A 19736-nucleotide genomic window follows, 5' to 3' on the forward strand; every position below is an offset into this window, starting at 1 on the left:
CCGGGTTAACTGCCAAACAATCACAAAAGTGAACAAATCATGCGTTTTTTTTAGTGGCGGCAGTTTACACGCAACAAACAAACAGCATGCTACGATCAGTGAGCCAATCATTGAGCCGCCATATAGCGAGGGATCACTGTACACAGTTTTTGGAACATTCCCACAAAATGAAATGGCTGAACGTCACTGTACAACAGAAGCGGAGGTGATAGAGGAGACATAGGGCCTCATTCTCTGCATGACGCATAAACTGTCCTTGTTGCCCATAGCAACCAATCAGAATTGAGCTTTCATTTCTTAACCTGCTCTTGCAAAGTGAAAGCTGCGCTGTGATTGGTCGCTATGGGCAACAAAGACAGTTTTGAGAAACTATTGCTAGTATTACTGTAGTTCTATTTGTTACATTTATTACATGAGTGTATCTATCTGTATTACATATACCATTATTACATCACTATAGCATGTAATATTATTATAGCTGCCCTATCTATTCTATTAGTAAATGGCATTATAATTATTACATGTAGTGATATAACTAGTAATCAGCTATTCTAGTGGTTTTCCCTATGTATAAGGCCGCAGTGCTCAGCGCGGCCCCGGAACCTCCACATGTTCCTCTGTTTCCGGCGGGCGATGTTCATGACAGGACACACTCCGGAAGTGGCCTCAGAGGCGGAAGCGTTGCTCCCCGGTCATGGCCCCGTTGCTTGTATTGCTCCTGGCCGGGGTGGCACTTGCTTCTCGGGGTGACCGGGAGCCCGTGTACCGGGAGTGTGTGTCCGGGTGCGAGCAGAGGAATTGTACCGGCGCCCGACTCCAGGATTTCCGGGCGGAGCAGCCCCTGTACATGAGGCTGACAGGTGAGAGCAGCAGCTGCAGGAGCCTCAGGCTGATGGTGATAACATCTGCAGGGCGCAGCCTCCAGACACTGGCCGTAGGGAGGGATTTGGGAGCAGGTTTAAAGGGGTATTCCGGTATTTTACTATTACTGCTCTGTCCTCAGGATGGGTAATAGTTGATCAGCGGGGGTTCACTGCTCAGGATCCCCGCCGATCAGTTGATTGCCCCGCTGTCAGTGGAGTGGGCCAGATGTCGGCATCTGTGGTCAGGGCCGGAAATGTAATAGGAGGTGTCGTTCCCATTGATGTCAGTGAAGCCAGCTGTTACACTTCCTTCCCTGACACTGATGATGATGATGTCCTCCGGCCCGCTACACTGACAACGGCTAGACAACCAGTTGATCTTGGGGATTGCAAATAACGGACCCCAACGACTGGCTATTGATTGATGATCAATGGTAAAAGCCTGGAATACCCCTTTAAATGTCACAGCGCCTCCTGCCAGTCAGTCAGTACCCCATAAGAACAGTGTGTGCGGACAGTTCCATCCACAGCGCCACGTATAGCAGAAAGTGATCAAAGCCCGTCCACCACACCCTGTGCCCCATATACCAATCACAGTACCATTGCCATACAAGTGCCAGCTACAGATACCCATGTAAGTGTGACACCCCCCCCCCCCATCTGTGCACCCATGGGATACGGCTTCATGCTATTAATGCCAGATGCGGAGTCGGCCATCCGTATCGTTCAGCAGGAAACGGGACTTATCATGCCAGGCGACCTACTGTCATGTGTCCAAGGTCTATTGACATCTTTCCAAGGCCCATGCAAGGTATTGACGGTGATGATGTGGGGTCCTTGTCGATCGTTAGCTATTGAACCCTGGTCGATACATGGAAATTTGTGCAAATTTGTCCAGCTTCCCCGCTGTTGTACTGCTGGTTCAGTTCGTTCACTCCGACGCGTTTCTGAGATACCAGATGTGCCACATGACGCTCTCCTCTAGGATCAACCACACGTGGCCTGCCACTGTGATCTTTTATGGCATGTCCATCTGTGGTCCAATCAGTCTTGGTACACTATTGCTACCATGTTTCAGACAGAGCCAACAAGTGTGACTGTTTCAGAAATACTGGCACCAACAATCTGTCGGCATCAATATTAAAGGGGGTTTTGTCACTTTTTTTCTATTGATGACCTTCCTCAGGGTTTGTCCTCAATAGGTGTTCAGCTAGGATCTGCCACTTGGAATTCCCACTATCAGCTGAATCCCATTGTCGCAATCACAGAAAGCGCCAACCATGGTGCAGTGGCCTGGGTTGGTATTGCAGGCGCGGTTCCCATTGAATTCAATGCATTACCAACCTGGGCTGCTGCGCGATGGTCAATGCTTTCTGCGCTGTTCATAGTGACAGCGACACTGGGAATTGGCTGATCAGTGAGGGTCCAAAGTGGCAGATCCAAGCCGATCATATATTGATGACCAATCCTGAGGAAATGTCATCAATAGAAAAAAATGAGAACATCCCTTTAACTCTGAGAGAAGTGATCTGGAGTCTGTAATGTTTGAAATATCTTGGACCTCTTTGTAACTTGGAGTCATCATGAATCCTGATTTGGCTTTATGTAAAGGTTTCTGTATTTCCCTTTCTCCACAGGATGGGTCTGTTTGGATGATTGCAGGTATCAGTGCATGTGGGATACCGTGTCCCTGTATGTCAAGGAAGGATATGCTGTGCCCCAATTTCATGGCAAGGTGAGTTCTTGGACAAGACAGAAATGTAATTTATGTGCTGCACGATAAAACAACGATGTAATGCACATTTCCAAGGATAATATGTTGGGTATCCTTGGCAAATCATTCTTCTATAAAAAGAAGTATTCACATTTCCTGCACCGCATGCAAATTCTTGGCACGCAGTTTGGTGGGCGGCCCAAACCGTCTCTGCTACTCTGCGTACCTCTTCTAATGTCGCCCCTCTCTGTGATTATGACGTGGAGACATCCTTCATATCAACACAGCAATCAAAATATCACATGAGCTGGGAGCTTCAGGATTGGCGCATGCGCAGTTCATTTGTCCCTTTTGCGGGTAGATTCAGTAGACTCAATTACGCATGCGCCCTACTTCCAGATGTGCGATTGGTTTGATCGCTGCATTGATATGGAGGATGTCTACAGTAGCAGAGAGGAGCGGTGTTGGGGAACATACGCAGGCTAGCGGGGATTGTTCAGCTCTCCCACTGGATCATTCGCTAGGGATCATGTAAATACTTTCTTTTTAAAGTTATGATTTGGCCAGAATGTCTCACCAAGTAACTTTGGAATGTGTTCTACATCATTGTTTTATTGGTATAGGGGGTTTTATAACAGCAGATCTGCTGACAAGTTCCCTTTAAACTAGTCATGCACAAGAGAGAGCCAACTGGCCAACGGGGATTCAGATGTTCATTCAACTTCTCCATAAACATATACACTCGTCTTGGGAGGAGAATAAGCCCCTTTCCGGACACTTCTGGCAATGACTCATGGGAACAAAGGATCAGGCATATTGAAATCCAACATGCTTGATCTCTCTGCCTCCAACATATGCTCTCAGGAAGCAGTCGGGAGGTCTTCATACACATATCATAGTCATCCTACTTAGATCATCTATGTATGGCCAGCTTTAGGTCACTGTGAAACTGAAGACTTTAAAGACTGACTGGAAGTGGTGATGGTAAAGCGTTCCTGGATAAGCCGACTTGCTTGATAGGGATAACTGTGTGATCGCTAGGGGTCCTGCAGTGAATCTAAGGTCTCGTCCATAAGAATAGAACAGTGGTATGCATACATGACTCCATTCACTTCTACGGGACGGAGGGATACGGATGTGCTCGACTATCTTCTTCCGTCCAACAGAAGTGAATCAAGCAGTGGTTACACATGCTCGCTGCCGCTCCATTCCAATGGAAGATTCAGGTCGCACAGATTATCGGGTTGGCTTGGGGTTCCCAGGTGTAGGACTCTCAGGCAGTTATTAAAGGGTATTTGGTCTTTTGTAGCTGATGACCTATTCCCTGCATAGGTCATCAGTAGTTGATGGATGGGGGACCGCCGCTAAGGACCCCCGTCCATCAGCTGATCATCTGGCCCGCTACACTCTTATCATCAATGGTCAGAGGAAGCAGGTAGGGAGCGCTGTCTTCACTCCTATTGAAACCAGTGGGAGCGCCATGCTTCTCTTACACTTCCTGCTCAGGACAGGATGTGACGTTCTGACCATGAGAGGCGCAGGAAGTAAGCTAATTAATTTCAATTGGAGTGAAGTGGCACTCCCCCCTGCTTCCTCCTACCATTGATGACGCGTCCAAGCATCAGACTTTATTCATTAACTGCTATCTTGGGGGCAGGTCATCAGTTAAAAAAGACCGGAATACTTCTTTAATAGCTGTTGGCCAAGCACCGACTGTATTCCTTCCCACCCAGACATAGATATGTTTGCCAAGCTTGCAAGTGTTTCCCTCAGCGACAGCATATTTCCTTTTAGAACAAAGGATCAAGTATGCTGAAATCAAACCTGCCTGATCCTTTTTTATTCTGACATCTGCTTTTGGGGGGAGGAAGGGGGACTTCCGAACACCCCATGTACATTAGATTGTCAGCTAAAGAAGCTTGAATTGGATTTAGACTGTGTGTGGGTTAGATATCAAGTCTCTCCTTGATACGAAGAGGCAGATTTATAAAACCGTCTAAACCCCCACCCCCTCCTTAAAAAATATTGTCTCAGTTGCCCGTTGAAACCAATGGGAGCTCAGCTTTCATTCTTCCAAAGCAGAGTACAAAATGGAAGCTGCACGGTCATTGGTTGCTACAGGCAGCTTAGACTGTTTTTCTATTACAGTTTCATAAATCTTCCCCAAAATGTTTTCCCTTTCAAACAAGCATAAAAGCGAAAGATCAAATGTTCCCCTTTTCCGCTGTCACATCAGTGGTTTAACGATTATTAAATGGCTCTCCAATCATGTGACCTCTGCATGTATCTCTGCCCTTAGTAAAAGGCAGAAATGCATCACCCCTGTCAGCACAACTGAGTTATGGTGCTGTTAGACCACGTTCACACGGACGAGAAGATCATGCGATTTTTCTGGCCATGCGATAGCGCGTGAAAACGCAGACATTTGAAACTCATGCTTTCCAATGGTTTCCTTGACATTAGCGATGTATTTACTGGTGCGATGTTGAGAGGAAAAAAAATCCCAGCATGCCCCATCTTTCTGCGATTATTATTATTTTTTTTATTGCCCATGTTTCCCTATGGAGCCTACTTTATATCGCAACGCACAAACTTGCGGTTTTCGTGCAATGCATTTTTAAGATTTGAAACTCCTATTGACCTTCACGTGATAAAATTGCGCGATTTTATCGTGCAAGAAAATCGCGGGCAGCAGTTATGCGCGATTTTTCAGAAGAAAAAGCATCGCCGACGCTCAAAAATTACAGGATCAAAGACGCGGTTTTTCTCACGGCGTGATCGCGATCACCCCGTGTGAAACTAGCCTTGGGGGATGTGACTACTTGCCCAATCAAGTGCTATCACCCGCCAAAGATCGAACGGCGCTGGAAAATCTGCCTTTTTTCAGAGTGCCGTGCGCATGCTCTATTATAAAATTCTATGGGAGAAGTGCGTGCTTGGGACACTGAAAAAAAAGTTGGGTTCTCCAGCGCCGCGCGGTCTTTGGAGAGCGATGGTACTGGATCGTGGGAGCGGGTGAGTAATAAAAAATACATCACCTGTCTCTGTCACCTGCCCTAACAGAAACATAACTCAGTTAACATTTAGTCGGCATTTAAAACGCTGCTCTTGGGTTGTCAGGTTAGCGACCAGATTCCCCCATAGGGCCCACTGCGCTAAAATAATAAAAGGAGTAGTTACCTGTTCTCTGCCACTGCGATCCAGTGCTGCAGCCCTGCTCTTGGTTGTGGCGGATGATGTCACCAATCTGATCTGGCATTCATTTCTGGTATAATTTATGGCTGCTTCTGGCGTGAATTATACAGAAATGTCCATTCTGGAGAAGCCAGACCTCCTTTCGGAATTTTTGCACAAATCCAACTTGAGCAGAAAATTTGCGACCCTTTTTTTTACAGCAGGAACTGGCATAAAATCTTATAGCACCCTACTAATTGTATGTAGTTGTGCAGATGCTATAGGCGCTACATAGTTGGTTAACTGTCTATGTGTAGGGGCTTCAGGATCCGTTGCGGGGATCCAATACTGTCAGTACTATACGATGGTACGCAAGGGCTGATATCTGACCTGTTCACAGAGGACTCCAGGAGTGTCTGTTGATGGTTCAATAAAATGGCGAAGAACAAGAAGCTGTAGCTAAAATCCTTTATTTGCATCTATTCGTCCTGGATGACTACATCTTATAGGGCTTATGGATAGAGGCTGTACAAACAGAAGACTCCATCAATGGTTCGATACCGTAACGTACAAATGATTGATTTTTTTTTTTTCATTTGCAGTGGCCGTTCTCCCGATTCCTGTTCTTCCAGGAGCCCGCATCCGCCCTGGCCTCCTTCCTCAATGGCGTTGCAAACCTTGTGATGCTAAAGCGCTACCGATCCTCTGTTCCCGCTTCGTGCCCGATGTACCAAACATGCCTCAATTTTGCTATGGTAAGTCCCAGATGTGCATCGCCACAACTAATTCACCGTACAGCCGAGCTTACGGATTCAATATAATATTGCTTCACACAGGTGTCCATAAATGCCTGGTTCTGGTCCACCATTTTCCACACCAGAGACACTGCGATCACTGAGGTAAAGACTGGAAGGAAATGATTGCGTTTGCATGCATACAGTGTCCGTCTATCAGTGTACCCTCTGCCACATTCACTGTCTGTCCCCACAGAAAATGGACTACTTCTGTGCCTCGGCAGTCATTCTGCACTCCATCTACCTTTGCTGTATGAGGTGAGTCCAGGAAAAGGCAAAAAAATAGAGACCCTGTCTTCCATATTGTATTACGTCTTCCGATGCTCGCTGCTTTCCTCTTTCTTATCTTGCCTGATTTAAGTGCCTTTTTATACTGTGAATGGACTGCCCTGGCTGCTCCCTCCTCACTCATTTTGCTACTATTGGCTCCATTTTCTCATACTATGTTGCTTTGCTCATCTTTTGGTACACATGCTGTCTTACATTTCTGCTTTCCTCTGGTGTAAACTACCTGTCTCTGCTGCACACACTCATCCTTACGACCTCCCTTAACTATCTTCCCAACTCATGATTTGTCACTCTTTACAACCTCTTACACCAACTGCATCCCTAGACTTCTATGTTTTTGCCACATTGCCTGCCTCAGCTGCCCTCTAACTCATGTTTTTCCTCATTTGCTGCCCTGTAGCCTATTTTGTCTGTCTCAGCTTCTGCCTTCTAGCACACACTTTGCCTCATTTGCTGCCTTTCAATCCACACCTCTTTGTGGCTGGCTGCCCTCGAGCCTGCTCTTTGTGGCTGGCTGCCCTCGAGCCTGCTCTTTGTGGCTGGCTGCCCTCGAGCCGAGCTCTCTGTGGCTGGCTGCCCTCGAGCCGAGCTCTCTGTGGCTGGCTGCCCTCGAGCCGAGCTCTCTGTGGCTGGCTGCCCTCGAGCCGAGCTCTCTGTGGCTGGCTGCCCTCGAGCCGAGCTCTCTGTGGCTGGCTGCCCTCGAGCCGAGCTCTCTGTGGCTGGCTGCCCTCGAGCCGAGCTCTCTGTGGCTGGCTGCCCTCGAGCCGAGCTCTCTGTGGCTGGCTGCCCTCGAGCCGAGCTCTCTGTGGCTGGCTGCCCTCGAGCCGAGCTCTCTGTGGCTGGCTGCCCTCGAGCCGAGCTCTCTGTGGCTGGCTGCCCTCGAGCCGAGCTCTCTGTGGCTGGCTGCCCTCGAGCCGAGCTCTCTGTGGCTGGCTGCCCTCGAGCCGAGCTCTCTGTGGCTGGCTGCCCTCGAGCCGAGCTCTCTGTGGCTGGCTGCCCTCGAGCCGAGCTCTCTGTGGCTGGCTGCCCTCGAGCCGAGCTCTCTGTGGCTGGCTGCCCTCGAGCCGAGCTCTCTGTGGCTGGCTGCCCTCGAGCCGAGCTCTCTGTGGCTGGCTGCCCTCGAGCCGAGCTCTCTGTGGCTGGCTGCCCCCGAGCCGAGCTCTCTGTGGCTGGCTGCCCCCGAGCCGAGCTCTCTGTGGCTGGCTGCCCCCGAGCCGAGCTCTCTGTGGCTGTCTGCCCCCGAGCCGAGCTCTCTGTGGCTGGCTGCCCCCGAGCCTGCCCTTTTGCTCACATTAACTGCCTTGGTCTGCAAATGTAAAACTTTTTTTTTAAAATCCCTTTTTTTGATCAATTCTAATGATATATCTTCTTCCAGGACGATGGGTCTTCGATATCCTTCCGTTGCCAGTGTTTTTGGTGCTCTCCTGGTCCTTTTGTTCGCGTGCCATGTATCTTACTTGACCCTCGGGCGCTTTGACTACAGTTACAACATGCTAGCAAATGCTAGCTTTGGTGAGTTGAGATGTGTTGTAGTCCTTATGTGACTTTCCTATGGTTTTAGTCTTGAACCAAACACTGAATCGGTTATTCTTTGTGTATAGGCATGGTTAACCTGGTATGGTGGCTCGTGTGGTGCCTGAGGAGACATTCTCACCAGCCTTACCTCTGGAAATGTGTCCTGGTGGTCGTCCTATTACAAAGCCTGGCGCTCCTGGAATTACTGGATTTCCCACCTGTCCTGTGGGTACTGGATGCCCATGCCCTCTGGCACTTCAGCACTATTCCTCTAAACATTCTTTTCTACAGGTGAGTGACTATAGCCATGTTGTGGCCCAAGCTGATCAGGCATCCTTTTATTTCCCTGTCCGTAATTGAAAGGGTTATATACCTGCAGCTTCTTCCATCGCTGTGCCTGACTCTATGCAGCCCCTGATATGTCTGTCTTAGTAAATACTTGTTTTAATTTCAATGTTGGTGCATATTTTCTCGTAACTCCTCATTGTACTGTTCCTCTGTTATGCCTCCTGGAAATTTAGAAATATATTTACAACTATGTGTGAGACAGGCTTCCTCTTCTGACTCACAATGATGCGTCTCTGAGCAGGGTAACTCCCCGCACTGACAACGGTATGCCCTGATAGAGCACATATACAGAGGGACCAAAGGCCCAGCAAGCAGGATTATACCTCTAGGGCTGAATGCTGTCCCGACTGTGCTGAATTATTGGAACACTGTGATAGTGAATGTAGATTTACTGTTGGGTTCATTGCAAAACTGCGGCAATATCCAGTAAAACCATATGCTGGTTTGGCTTCCCAGTTTTTGGACTCCCAGCACAGTTGCATTATGTATGGGCACCCTTAACATATTACCTGCCATGTGAGTTGTATTTAACTCTCTACAGTCTTGAGCCTGGGGCTTCGTGAGTTTATATATAATGGCAGAAGTTGAAAGTGAGACATTTTAGAAATTGATGACAGCAACACATCTCAAAAAAGTTGGAGCAGGCCCATGTCTACCATGTGTCGCATCCCCTCTTTACAGCAGTCTGTAAACATCTGGGATGTGAGGAGACAATTGCTGGAGTTTTGGAGATGAATGTTGTCCTATTTTTGTCCGATGTAGGCTTCTAGCGACTCAGCCGGGTCGTCTTTGCCGGATTTTTAGTTTCATAGTGCGCCAAATGCTTTCTATTGGTGAAAGTTCTGGACTGTAGGCGGCCGGTTCAGCACCCGGACTCTTCTGTGAAGCCATGCCGCTGTAACTGATGCAGTATGCGGTTTAGCATAGTCTTGCTGTAATATACAAGGCCTTCCTTGTCAGAGCTGTTGTTTGGATGGAGCATGTTGTTCTACAACCTCTATATACGGCTCAGCACTGATCGTGCCTTTCAAGATGTGTAAACTGCCCATGCCTCCATCAGAGATGCAGGCTTATGAATCGTGCACGGATAGGTAGCTGGATGGTCCCTCCCCTTTTGCACCTGCATCCAGGGTTTCCAAAAAGAATGTCAAATTTTGATTCATCTGACCACAGAACAGTTTTACATTTTTGCTTTGGCTCAGAGAAGAAGCTGGCAAAAGTGGATTGTGATGATATATGACTTCTTCTTTGCATGATACAGCTTTAACCTAGATTTGTGGATTGTATAGTGAACTGTGTTCACAGACAATGATTTCTGGAAGTATTCCTCAGCCCATACAATGATTTTGAATTACAGAATCACGCCTGTTTTTAATGCAGTGACGCCTGAGGGCCTGTAGACCTCCAGCATCCAATATTGTACATCGTCTTTGTCCCTTCTGCACATAAATCCCTCCAGATTCAGTGAATCCTCATGTGGCTTGGTAGAAAACTAACCTTCTAGATGTTTTTCATTAGTACCACTTATTTTTCCAGCGTTTTGTGAACCTTGTCTGAACTTTTTTGAGATGTGTCACTGCCAACAATTTTCTAAATGAATTTCTTTTTTTTAAATTAAAAGTCTCGCTTTCAATTTTTAATATGTGCTTGATGTTCTATTGTAAATGAAACCATTTTGGAATTGGGGTTGTATATATAATTTAGAACCTAGCTAATATAAAAAAAAAAGCCTGCAGGCTTTTTCTTGCAGCACACTTTGACCCCTTAGCGTGACCTTTGGTGATGATTTTGGTGTCATTAGATTTGTGACATCCTCTCCACCTCTCATATTGGGAGTTTGATATGTTGAGTGACCTGTCAGATCAACTTTGCACCCCCCTCCCCCAAACAGGTGATGCCTTGGGAAAGAAGGATCAGAGACATTAAATATCCATGTCCAATCTTTCTATCTTTTTGTTCCCTGGGAGGGATTGAGATCAATGCAAAGAAGAACCACAGGTGCGTGAGATAAGAGCGCACCTTGGAATCCTGTCTGTGCCTGGGGGGCATATAACCTGTCCTGTCCCCGTGCCACCTGGTGATGTCTCTTGTACATCATGTCATTAGCTCAGCTCAGTGTATTGTGTCCCTCGGCTTGTTTCCTGTATGGGGTAAATGGCTCAGGGCCCTTTTACAAGAGCTGATAATTATTCGGATTCCCACAAACCAGCGAGAATCTGGACGCTTATCCTTCAGCGTAAGTGCATTAACAGACTGGGCGATGAATGATCATTCACTCACTTATTGTTTATCATTCAGTTTATGCATTCATAAAAGCTGACCGATCGGCCCGCTTAATCAGGAGGCAGCTCCTCTATGAGCGACTGCTTACTGTGAATGGAACCATCCCGGCCCGCTCCACTGCTACTCAGTGATGATCGCTCCTCTGTAAAAGCTTATAAAAGATTCTAACATATAGACAAAGTAAAAGGCATACGTGGCGTAACCGCGTATGTAAAGGTTCGACCTGTGAATTATACCGCATGGTGAGCACTGTCTGAAAAAAAATGCGCAGAACATGAGAATTGCACTTTTTTGGTCATCCTATCTCCAAGGTAAAACTTAAAAAGGTACCCCAAAATGGCACCAATAGAAATTACAGGCCATTCCGGTAAAAACAAGCTTTCACAGAACCCATTCGATGGAAATATTAAAAAATAGTACGGTGGTCAGAAGATGGCGACACAAAGCGAGTTAGAAAAAAAATATTTTCTAAATGTACCGCAACGAAAAAAACCTATAAATTTGGTATCTCTGTAATCGTGCTCGCTCACAGAATAAGGTGATTATGTCCTCTTTGCCTCCCACCCCCCCAAAAAAGGCATAATTAGTTTTTTTTTGTTTTTTTTTCTTCGTTTAACCCCATCAGGATTTTTTTAAAGGCTATTTATGGTACATTATATGGTACCATTGAAAAATAAAACTTGTCGCAAAAAACAAGCCCTCAGACGGTCACGTTGATAGAAAAATAAAGTTATGGTTTTGTCGTTTTTTCTTAAGTAAGAAGGAGAAAACAAACATAATATAGCAGTGTCCTCAAGGGGTTAATCTCGCTATACGGTCTGCGTGTGTTGCTATACCCCGTTCTGCCAGGAGATGGTGACATTGTGCGTTAGATGAGCTCGCGGCTTTCTCCACACTTACACTTGCTCTTTCTTCCCCTTTAGTTTCCTGAAGGACGACAGCTTGTACCTCCTGAAGGTGAACTCCGTGCAGAAACTGGACTAGACTGGGAGAGCCTCCTGAACCTGGGTGGTACGCCGGCTCGCCCCCGTCTGAGGAGTTGGGAAGTCAAGTGGCCATGGTGTACCATTGTATTCTCCTCTTTGAGAGTGGGAGTCTCTGAAGTGCCTTATTGCTATTGTGAATGTGACTGTGATGAGTCTGGTACCCAGTGCAGTCAGTAGCCATTCTCTGTGTAATGCTTATCCTGCATCAGTCATTGGAATAGATTTTGCACACGGCTGTGACTGGAAGGTCTCAAACCAGTCCTACAGGAAATCTAGTTAGGCCCCATATCCTGCAGTAGGCGGCAGATTTCCAGCTTGTCATTGCCATTTATGCGCCTTATTATGAACAAGCGTATATACAGACCTGCACTTTAGTTATATGGCCAACGATTAGCCGGTAGGTAGCCCAGAGAAATTCCTGAACTGGTAAGTTAACGATGGGCAAAACTCTAATTACCTGCATGTACGTATTTAAGGTAAAATGTAAAGGTTATCCCCGTACACTACTGTAAGGGTATGGCCACACCGCACGTATTGTCGGCAGTGAAAAATCCGTATGGATGTGGTGCAGATTCGCCATGGACTTCTCACACACACCTCTTCGAAGGAATGAAAATCCACAGCATAAATGGACATTCTGCGGACATAAAATCCACGGCGCAGGTTAATTTTGGACTCTTTCCTGCAGCATGTGGATGACTATCCACCTCCTGACCGTTGGCGGTAAATATATGTCATGTGGTCGTGAAGGGAGTATGGAGTGGGTTCAGGAGTGGAGTCTGCTACATACTTGCCATCTGTCAGCTTTTTTTTTTTTTTTTTTTGAGAGCAACTGCATTGAAGGAAGGCGCCCCATTGTCACCCCACCCCCCAATGTGCTGATGGTCTAGCTTGACGGCCTGGAGCCTAGTGAAGGCCCCCAGGGCTGCCATGCATGGATGCTTACTTATCAAGCCCTGCCTGTGGCAGGACTTGATAGACAACATCAAAAGGAGCTATGTACTGCAATACTGACGTATTACATTATATAGTGCAAAGAGTGAAATGCCTAAGTTTAGGTCTCCTTTTGGGGCGAAAAAAAACTGAAAAAAAAAATGTAACTTATATTTTTCTTTAATATTCCAAGTTTATAAGCCCCCCCCCCCTCCCTTTTCTCATGAAAAATCTGAACAATGAATAAAAACCAAAGCCGTGTTTGTAAGTCCAAACTATAAAAACACACAATATTTATTTAGCATGGTGAACTCCATAAAAAAAGTGCAGAATTGTGGTGGGGGGGGTTGTTCACTGTCTCCCAAAAAAATGTAATTTAAAAAGTAATTTAGATTTATTTACCCCCCAAAATGGTACCAAACAAATTATAGCTAACCGCACAAAAAGACTATCCCTCACATAGCCCAATCGATGATAAAAGAGAAAATTTAGGAGTATCAGAATACGGTAGAAGAAAGCAATTTTTAAGAGAATTTTTTTTTTAAGTAGTAAAACATTAAAAAGGTCTCATCGTAATTGTACTGACTGACTTTATAAATGCAATGTGAATGCTATAAAAAAATCCAGCCCCCCCCCCCTCACGAATCCCACCAAAAAAATGACATAATTGCATTTTTTTTTTATTCAACCCACTTAAGTCTTTAAAAGTGTTTCAGTACATCGTATAGTACAATAAATGGTGCCATTAAAAACAAGCCCTCATACATCGACGGGAAAATAAAGTTATGGCTCTTGGAAAGCAGGGGCAAAAAAACTACAACAAATCTTTAGTCTTTAAGGAATTCTTATTTTGCTGCTACTGTATGCTGCAGATTTTTCACATGCAAATCCTTTGTGGAAAATCTGCTGTGCGTGAACATTCCCTGAAAGTGATGATAAACTATTACAAATGGGGACCCCAAACGGTGACGAGTATGGGCTTCCCTATCTTCCTCTGATTAGGCAGTGAGTAGATGAATGTAGCAGATCTCTCTGCGCTCTCCTCTTATCATCAGTAGACTGTCATAGGCCATACAGCCTTCACTCTATACATCCCCTGGACTGCTTATAGGGAACATAAGGCTCCATCCATTCCATACATCTAATTGGGGTCATTTGCACAATATTTGCTTAGATTTCTGCAAGCCCCATTTAAATGAGCAACAAATCTGCTCCGTGTCCAAATACCCTAAAGAGGTTCTCTCTCTCTGTGTTTTGGCTTGTAGAAGGGGTTCTTGAGCAGCGGATACTTCTGACGGGGGTTGATATCATGTAGTAATCCCTCTATTGTTGCATAGAAAATATGCACTACAAAGCTGAAGATTTGTAATTGGAGGGGCTGTGTGGGTCCAAACTTAGTCTTCTGTTTTTTTTCCCTTATGCTGTTTTTAATATTTTTTTTTTTTTTTTTTTCCCCTCTATAATCTTAATTTTCTCTATTTGATATGGATTCCGGCTGTGTAATGTGATATGAATCTGCATAATTCAATTTATTTCAGAAGATCTGTCCTTCCACCATTGGCTACAGAGTGCCTTAAGGTACCCTTATATATTATGATCTGTAGCTAGTACTTGGCCCAATATTTAGATGGGAATGACCCATTTCTTTATAAAGATTCTCTGGTCCAGGGCAAACCAAGATGACCACACTGCTTCTCCGTCTAACTGATGCTTTACCAGTGCGCAGTGTGTAAAACACTACATGCTACTCTGATTGGCCAGCGCTGCTCACATGAGTAACACTGGCCAATCGCGCAGCATGTAGTGTCTTAGACTACTAATGCACCACCAGCGCTCATCGTGCATCAGGTAGAGGTGTGTCATTTTGGTTTGTTCGGGGCCAAAGGGTCACTTTAATATTGAAAGTCTTACTACTGAGCAGAGTAGAAGTCGGTATTTGTCGGAGCCTGTAGTCATGTCTTGACCTCACAAACAACTCTGCTACAGATAGAAAAATACTTGTATGAAATGTTTGATCTTCGCATATCTGTAAATACTTATACCAAAGTTTTCTATGGGGTATACCCTTTATTTTTGCCTAGCTTGATCACTTTTGCCAATGGAGATCATCAAAAGAAGTAAATTTGAGCTTTCCCCTAAATTTATTGCATTCAGGGTTTGATCATAAAGAAGAAATTTTAAAAAGGTAGTGCAAGATTAAAAAAAAAAAAAAAAATCGTCTGACTCTTCTCCCGCGGCCCCCACGCACCCAAAAAAAAATCCAGAAACAAACAAACAAGGCCATTCTTATGCATGAGTGGTGTCTAGTATTATACAGGGTGTTTCATTTGAAGCGCAACCCTTAGCTCATAATTTGTGGAGGACTGTACCTTTTCAGGACTCCAGCGTTTATCAATGACTGACTTGTGTCCTGTTTTCCGCCACGGGTGTATTGTTCACCAGCGCCGCACCTGCTGGCGTGCACTTTGCTTTTCTGCAGAAAGTGGGGCTCACTTGTCAAAACTGTGTAGCAGCAATGGCCCTTTTACATGCGACGATTATCGTTCAGAATCGTCTCGTGTAAACTCTAGAGCAACTGAACGAGGATGGTAATTCAGTGTAAACAGCGGTTGTTCACTTTTGAACGACTGTCTTCTTACTGTGGATGGAGGCGGATGGGGGAGAACGCTCCTCGGCCACTCCGTCTCCATTCCGGCAGTTCTTTCAGCGCTGCCAACGATGCCCGCTCTTATATAACAGCACTGGGACGATTGTTGGGCATCATTTGCCCGACAGTTTGCCCCGTGTAAAAGGACCATAAGAGTACTTTTATATGGGCTGACTGTCAGCCGAAAAATCGCTCAAATGAACGATTTTTGACTGACAGTTGTTGTATAAAAGCAAGACCCGACAGGTTACTGGGCGAGGAATCACTCATTAGTTGCAGGTTTCTTCGTTTACTCTCACTAAAATGAATCTGCCAACTAAACGACTCCTCGCTCACAGTGACCTGTTTTGGTGAGAAGAGGCGGGTGGCCGGGAGATCTCCTCATTGAATGACTCTTGCTCCTCTGTGAAAGGCTGTCTGACTCTTAAGTGCCCAACAGACATACCCTGTAAAAGTATCCTTAGACTGTCCTTGTTGCGGGTGCAGAAGTGCTTGGAGGCCGGCCGTGGCCACTTTCAATATCTTCAGTGCAAATTCGAGTTCACAAAAACCAAGACAGGCTTCGCTATACACACTTGTGTGATATTCTGATACCAAAAACTGCAAAATTACATGGTTTCGCCTAAAGTGAAATGCCCTGTAGTTCATCCCCATTCAAGTGAACGGGAGATGCTAAACATTGCAGGGTCCTTGATCATATTCTTCATGTGCTTTCAGATAGTGTTGAGCCTTTAAGTATTCCACATATTATGGGAAATTTAGAAACAATGTTTTTGGTAAAAGGGAACATTTTCAGTGTATGCTGTGAACACTGCCCCTGGTGGTCGGGCTACACACCACACTTGCTTGTTCTTGGCTTTGGATCAGTTGCATGAACTGGCCTACATTAATGTTGTGTGTGTGTAATGTAGAGGTACAGAACGTCCCTTAGTTGGTCCCGGCTACCATCAGGACCGTTCTATAATGGAACAGTCCTTTTTAGTAAGATGATGTTGCATCTTTCTTACTGCTGCTTTCTTCACTCCTGCAAAGATCTAGCCATTCCTAGAGTTGGCTACTGAAGGCACTTGCTTCAGTCGGAAGAGCCTACAGTGAATGGCCATCCTGGAACACTATATTTTGTGTTAATTAGCTTGGTAAAATATCATTACAGCGGTTGAACGCCATTTTTTTATTATAAACTCCTAGCTACTTCACCCACCCCTAGATAAGTGCTTACTGTGGTGTTAGTAAGTTCAGTGTTTAAGCAGCAGCCTATAATCTCCTAAGCTTTCTCTAGTGATGACTGCAGGCAGCTTGGAGTTTAGTATTTACCACTTTCCGACCGCTTTATGTAAATGTACGGCTTGCGGTTAGAAAGGGTGTATACAGTATCTCGGTAGCCAAGTTTTCTCCGTACCCGGTGGCTGTCAGCTGCTTTTGGCAGCCGACAGCCACTGGCAATTGCCATGATTGGAGTTGGCACTGATTGCGGCAGTTGGCTTTTAGAAATCGTGGTCAAGGCTGCCTGCTTCTCCAAGCAGCCAACCTGAATGAGGAAGGGCTCCTCCATCTTGCGCCACATCGGAATGATGCAGTTGCAGGGTGGCTGGTGGGTTAGTATGGCAACTAGTCAAGGCTGCCTTGCATAGATGCCTAGTAAGTCTTGTCTGTGGCTGGGCTTAATAGGCAACATTGAAAATTACTATATACTACAATACTGAAGTCCTGCACAATATAGTACAAGTCATCACAAGTTCAAGTCCCATTATGAGAATGGAAAAATAAAATGTAGAAAAAGTTTTTGTAAAACATTTCATGAAATGGTAAAAGAAAAAATGTTAAAGTTCAAAAAAACTCTCCTCACATTTTTCCCATAAAACTTTAAACAATGAAAACCTCCACATATCTGTTACAGTGTTTTGTAAAAGTCCAAACTATTAGAATACTGCACTGTTTACCCCGAATGGTGCACACCGGTAAAAAAAAAAAAAAAGAGTGCCAGAGATGCTGCTTTTTTTTCTCTCTCCACTTTTTTTTTTTTTTTTGTTACCTTGGCTTAATAAAAATTGAATAAGAAGTGACCAAAAAGTTGTACCCTAAAATGGTATTAATAAAAACTACAGCTCATCCCGCCAAAAATCCTCACACAGGGAAATACCTGATTCAGTTTGGGCCCTGCAGTGTGGCACTTCCCCCTTCTGGTGCGGTTCTGATACTAAGGCAGGTAGTATAGAGACTTCCTCTCCTTTCTCATTGTCAGTGACGCCATTACAGAGGACTAGCCGTTTGGCTTGTTTCAGTCAGTAAGCCAACCCCTTTCTCTGTCGCAGCCAATGCAGGAACAGAAGGGGCTGGTTTAGTTATTGAAATGAGCCAAACTGCCAATCCCCAGCATTCTAAAGGCCCATTTAGACATAACGATCACTCACGCCATCTTTTGATCAATAATCGTTGTGTCTAAATGTGCCCATCTTTCAGTGTTCTGCCGAAGGACCGTTTTCAGTTCTGCTTGAAAACCATTGTTCAGCAGAACAGCTGATAAGCAGGACCACACGCTTTGCTCTACAATGATAACATTGTATCAGCTGTTCTCAGCTGTCAGCCCCGCCGGCAGATCAAAGCAAAAGTAATCAGGAAACAGCGGGAGGTTTGTTCTCTGATTACAGCTCCTGGCGGCTCACATGCTGCTACGTGGTACTAATAGGCATTAGTGCCAAGTAGTAGTTTATGCAAAATGATCGCTCAAAAGCCATCTTTCGAGCAATCGTATTTTCAGTGTAAAGGCACCCTAAGAGACAACCAGAAAGAGGAGAAAGACTCCATACCATGTGACCCCGTGCCGGAAATGGAGGCGCTAACACTGCTGGACCTGGGTATGTATTTCCCTTCCCTTTTAAGACTGTGTTCAGGCAGTGCAGAGGTCTACAGAAATTTTCACAATATCCAATTAGAACCAAAACGTACTGTTGATGATCGCGTATACTAACACAGCCTATTTTGCACTTTTTAGATACTACTTCCAACTATGGACCTTATAGAATTTCTTAAAGGGACACTAAAAGTCTGATAACTTGTATTAAACCTTGTAAGTGGAGGGCTTGTCCATCGATCATGTCTGTGCTTGCAGTAAGCACTAGGTCCTTGTGTACACTTTTTAACATAAACCCCATCAGAAATTAGACCACCAGGAATGTTTACATGCGGCACCTGTGCTTGCAAAAGACAAAGCTGCTTACTGCAAGCACAGACATGGCCCGCTAATCTCTCCTTCATTTACTTGTACTCTCAAGCCTGCCTATGTTGTAGGAGCTTGTTAGCCCTATTGATAGCCCTTCACCCGTCCTGCCCCTATGTAACCATGCTGTAGCCTTCTACGGATGCTGTTTGCACTGGGTTGAGAGCCGCTGCTCTGGATACAATAGTTCTGTTCTGCACACATTGCTTTCTGCAATTTGCACACTTCATCAATTCTCTGTGTTCAGAAACAATATATTTGCACTAAATGCATTATTTTAACAGCCTGTGGGCCTGGGATTTGTAGCCGCCGGCAGTTTGCGCCCGCAGTGTTTGGAGTCGGTCTGGAAGTGTATTGGAATCTGTGTCTGTGTAAATATTCTGGGTCTTTAGGTTGTCGGTATGTAGAAGGGTGGGGAATGCATGTGTGCCTTACTGTCTGTCAACCAATCATTGTCCATGCTGCTGTGTAATATATGATCGCTTATCGTGAGTAAAACAATCTACATCTTAAATGACTCTTTAGTTAATGGTATATAATGGAAAGTAATACATTGTGATAACATGTTCTGCTTTAAACTGACAGCAATGACCAACCTGTGTCCATGTGAGATCATCCCGTTGCAAAGTTTGCTAGCCTACACTGACCTTAAAGGGGTATTGGGATCTTGTTATCTTACGGCATATCACTGCAATCATATTATGATCATTAGGGATCCAGTCTCTGATAAGCCTGCTGATCTCAAGAACAGTGTACATGGGAGAAGCAAGAGACCACAATTCCAGTTGTGTTCCCGTGCTATTGGTGTGCAATAGAGATGAGTGAGTATACTCGCTAAAGGCAATTGCTCGAGCGAGTATCTCCCCCGCTCGAGACTGCAGGTTCGGATGCCGACGTGGGGGAGCGGTGAGTAGCGGCTGTCAGCAGGAGGGAGCGGGGGGGGGGGGGGGGGGGGGGAGAAAGGGAGAGAGAGA

The 19736-nt window shown here is 45.4% G+C and overlaps 1 protein-coding gene across 1 annotated transcript; it reads left to right on the forward strand.

The window, feature by feature from the left end:
• Window positions 1-651: 651 nt before the first annotated feature.
• On the forward strand, window positions 652-19276 carry PGAP3 (post-GPI attachment to proteins phospholipase 3). Its single transcript, XM_066587331.1, has 8 exons — window positions 652-860; window positions 2501-2598; window positions 6354-6506; window positions 6588-6650; window positions 6742-6803; window positions 8209-8345; window positions 8435-8639; window positions 11903-19276. The coding sequence occupies exons 1-8, from the start codon at window positions 695-697 to the stop codon at window positions 11961-11963; spliced, it is 945 nt and encodes a 314-aa protein (XP_066443428.1). The 5' UTR covers window positions 652-694; the 3' UTR covers window positions 11964-19276.
• Window positions 19277-19736: the final 460 nt, after the last annotated feature.

This window comes from Eleutherodactylus coqui, chromosome 13 (assembly GCF_035609145.1).
Source record: "Eleutherodactylus coqui strain aEleCoq1 chromosome 13, aEleCoq1.hap1, whole genome shotgun sequence".
NCBI classification, from domain to species: domain Eukaryota; kingdom Metazoa; phylum Chordata; class Amphibia; order Anura; family Eleutherodactylidae; genus Eleutherodactylus; species Eleutherodactylus coqui.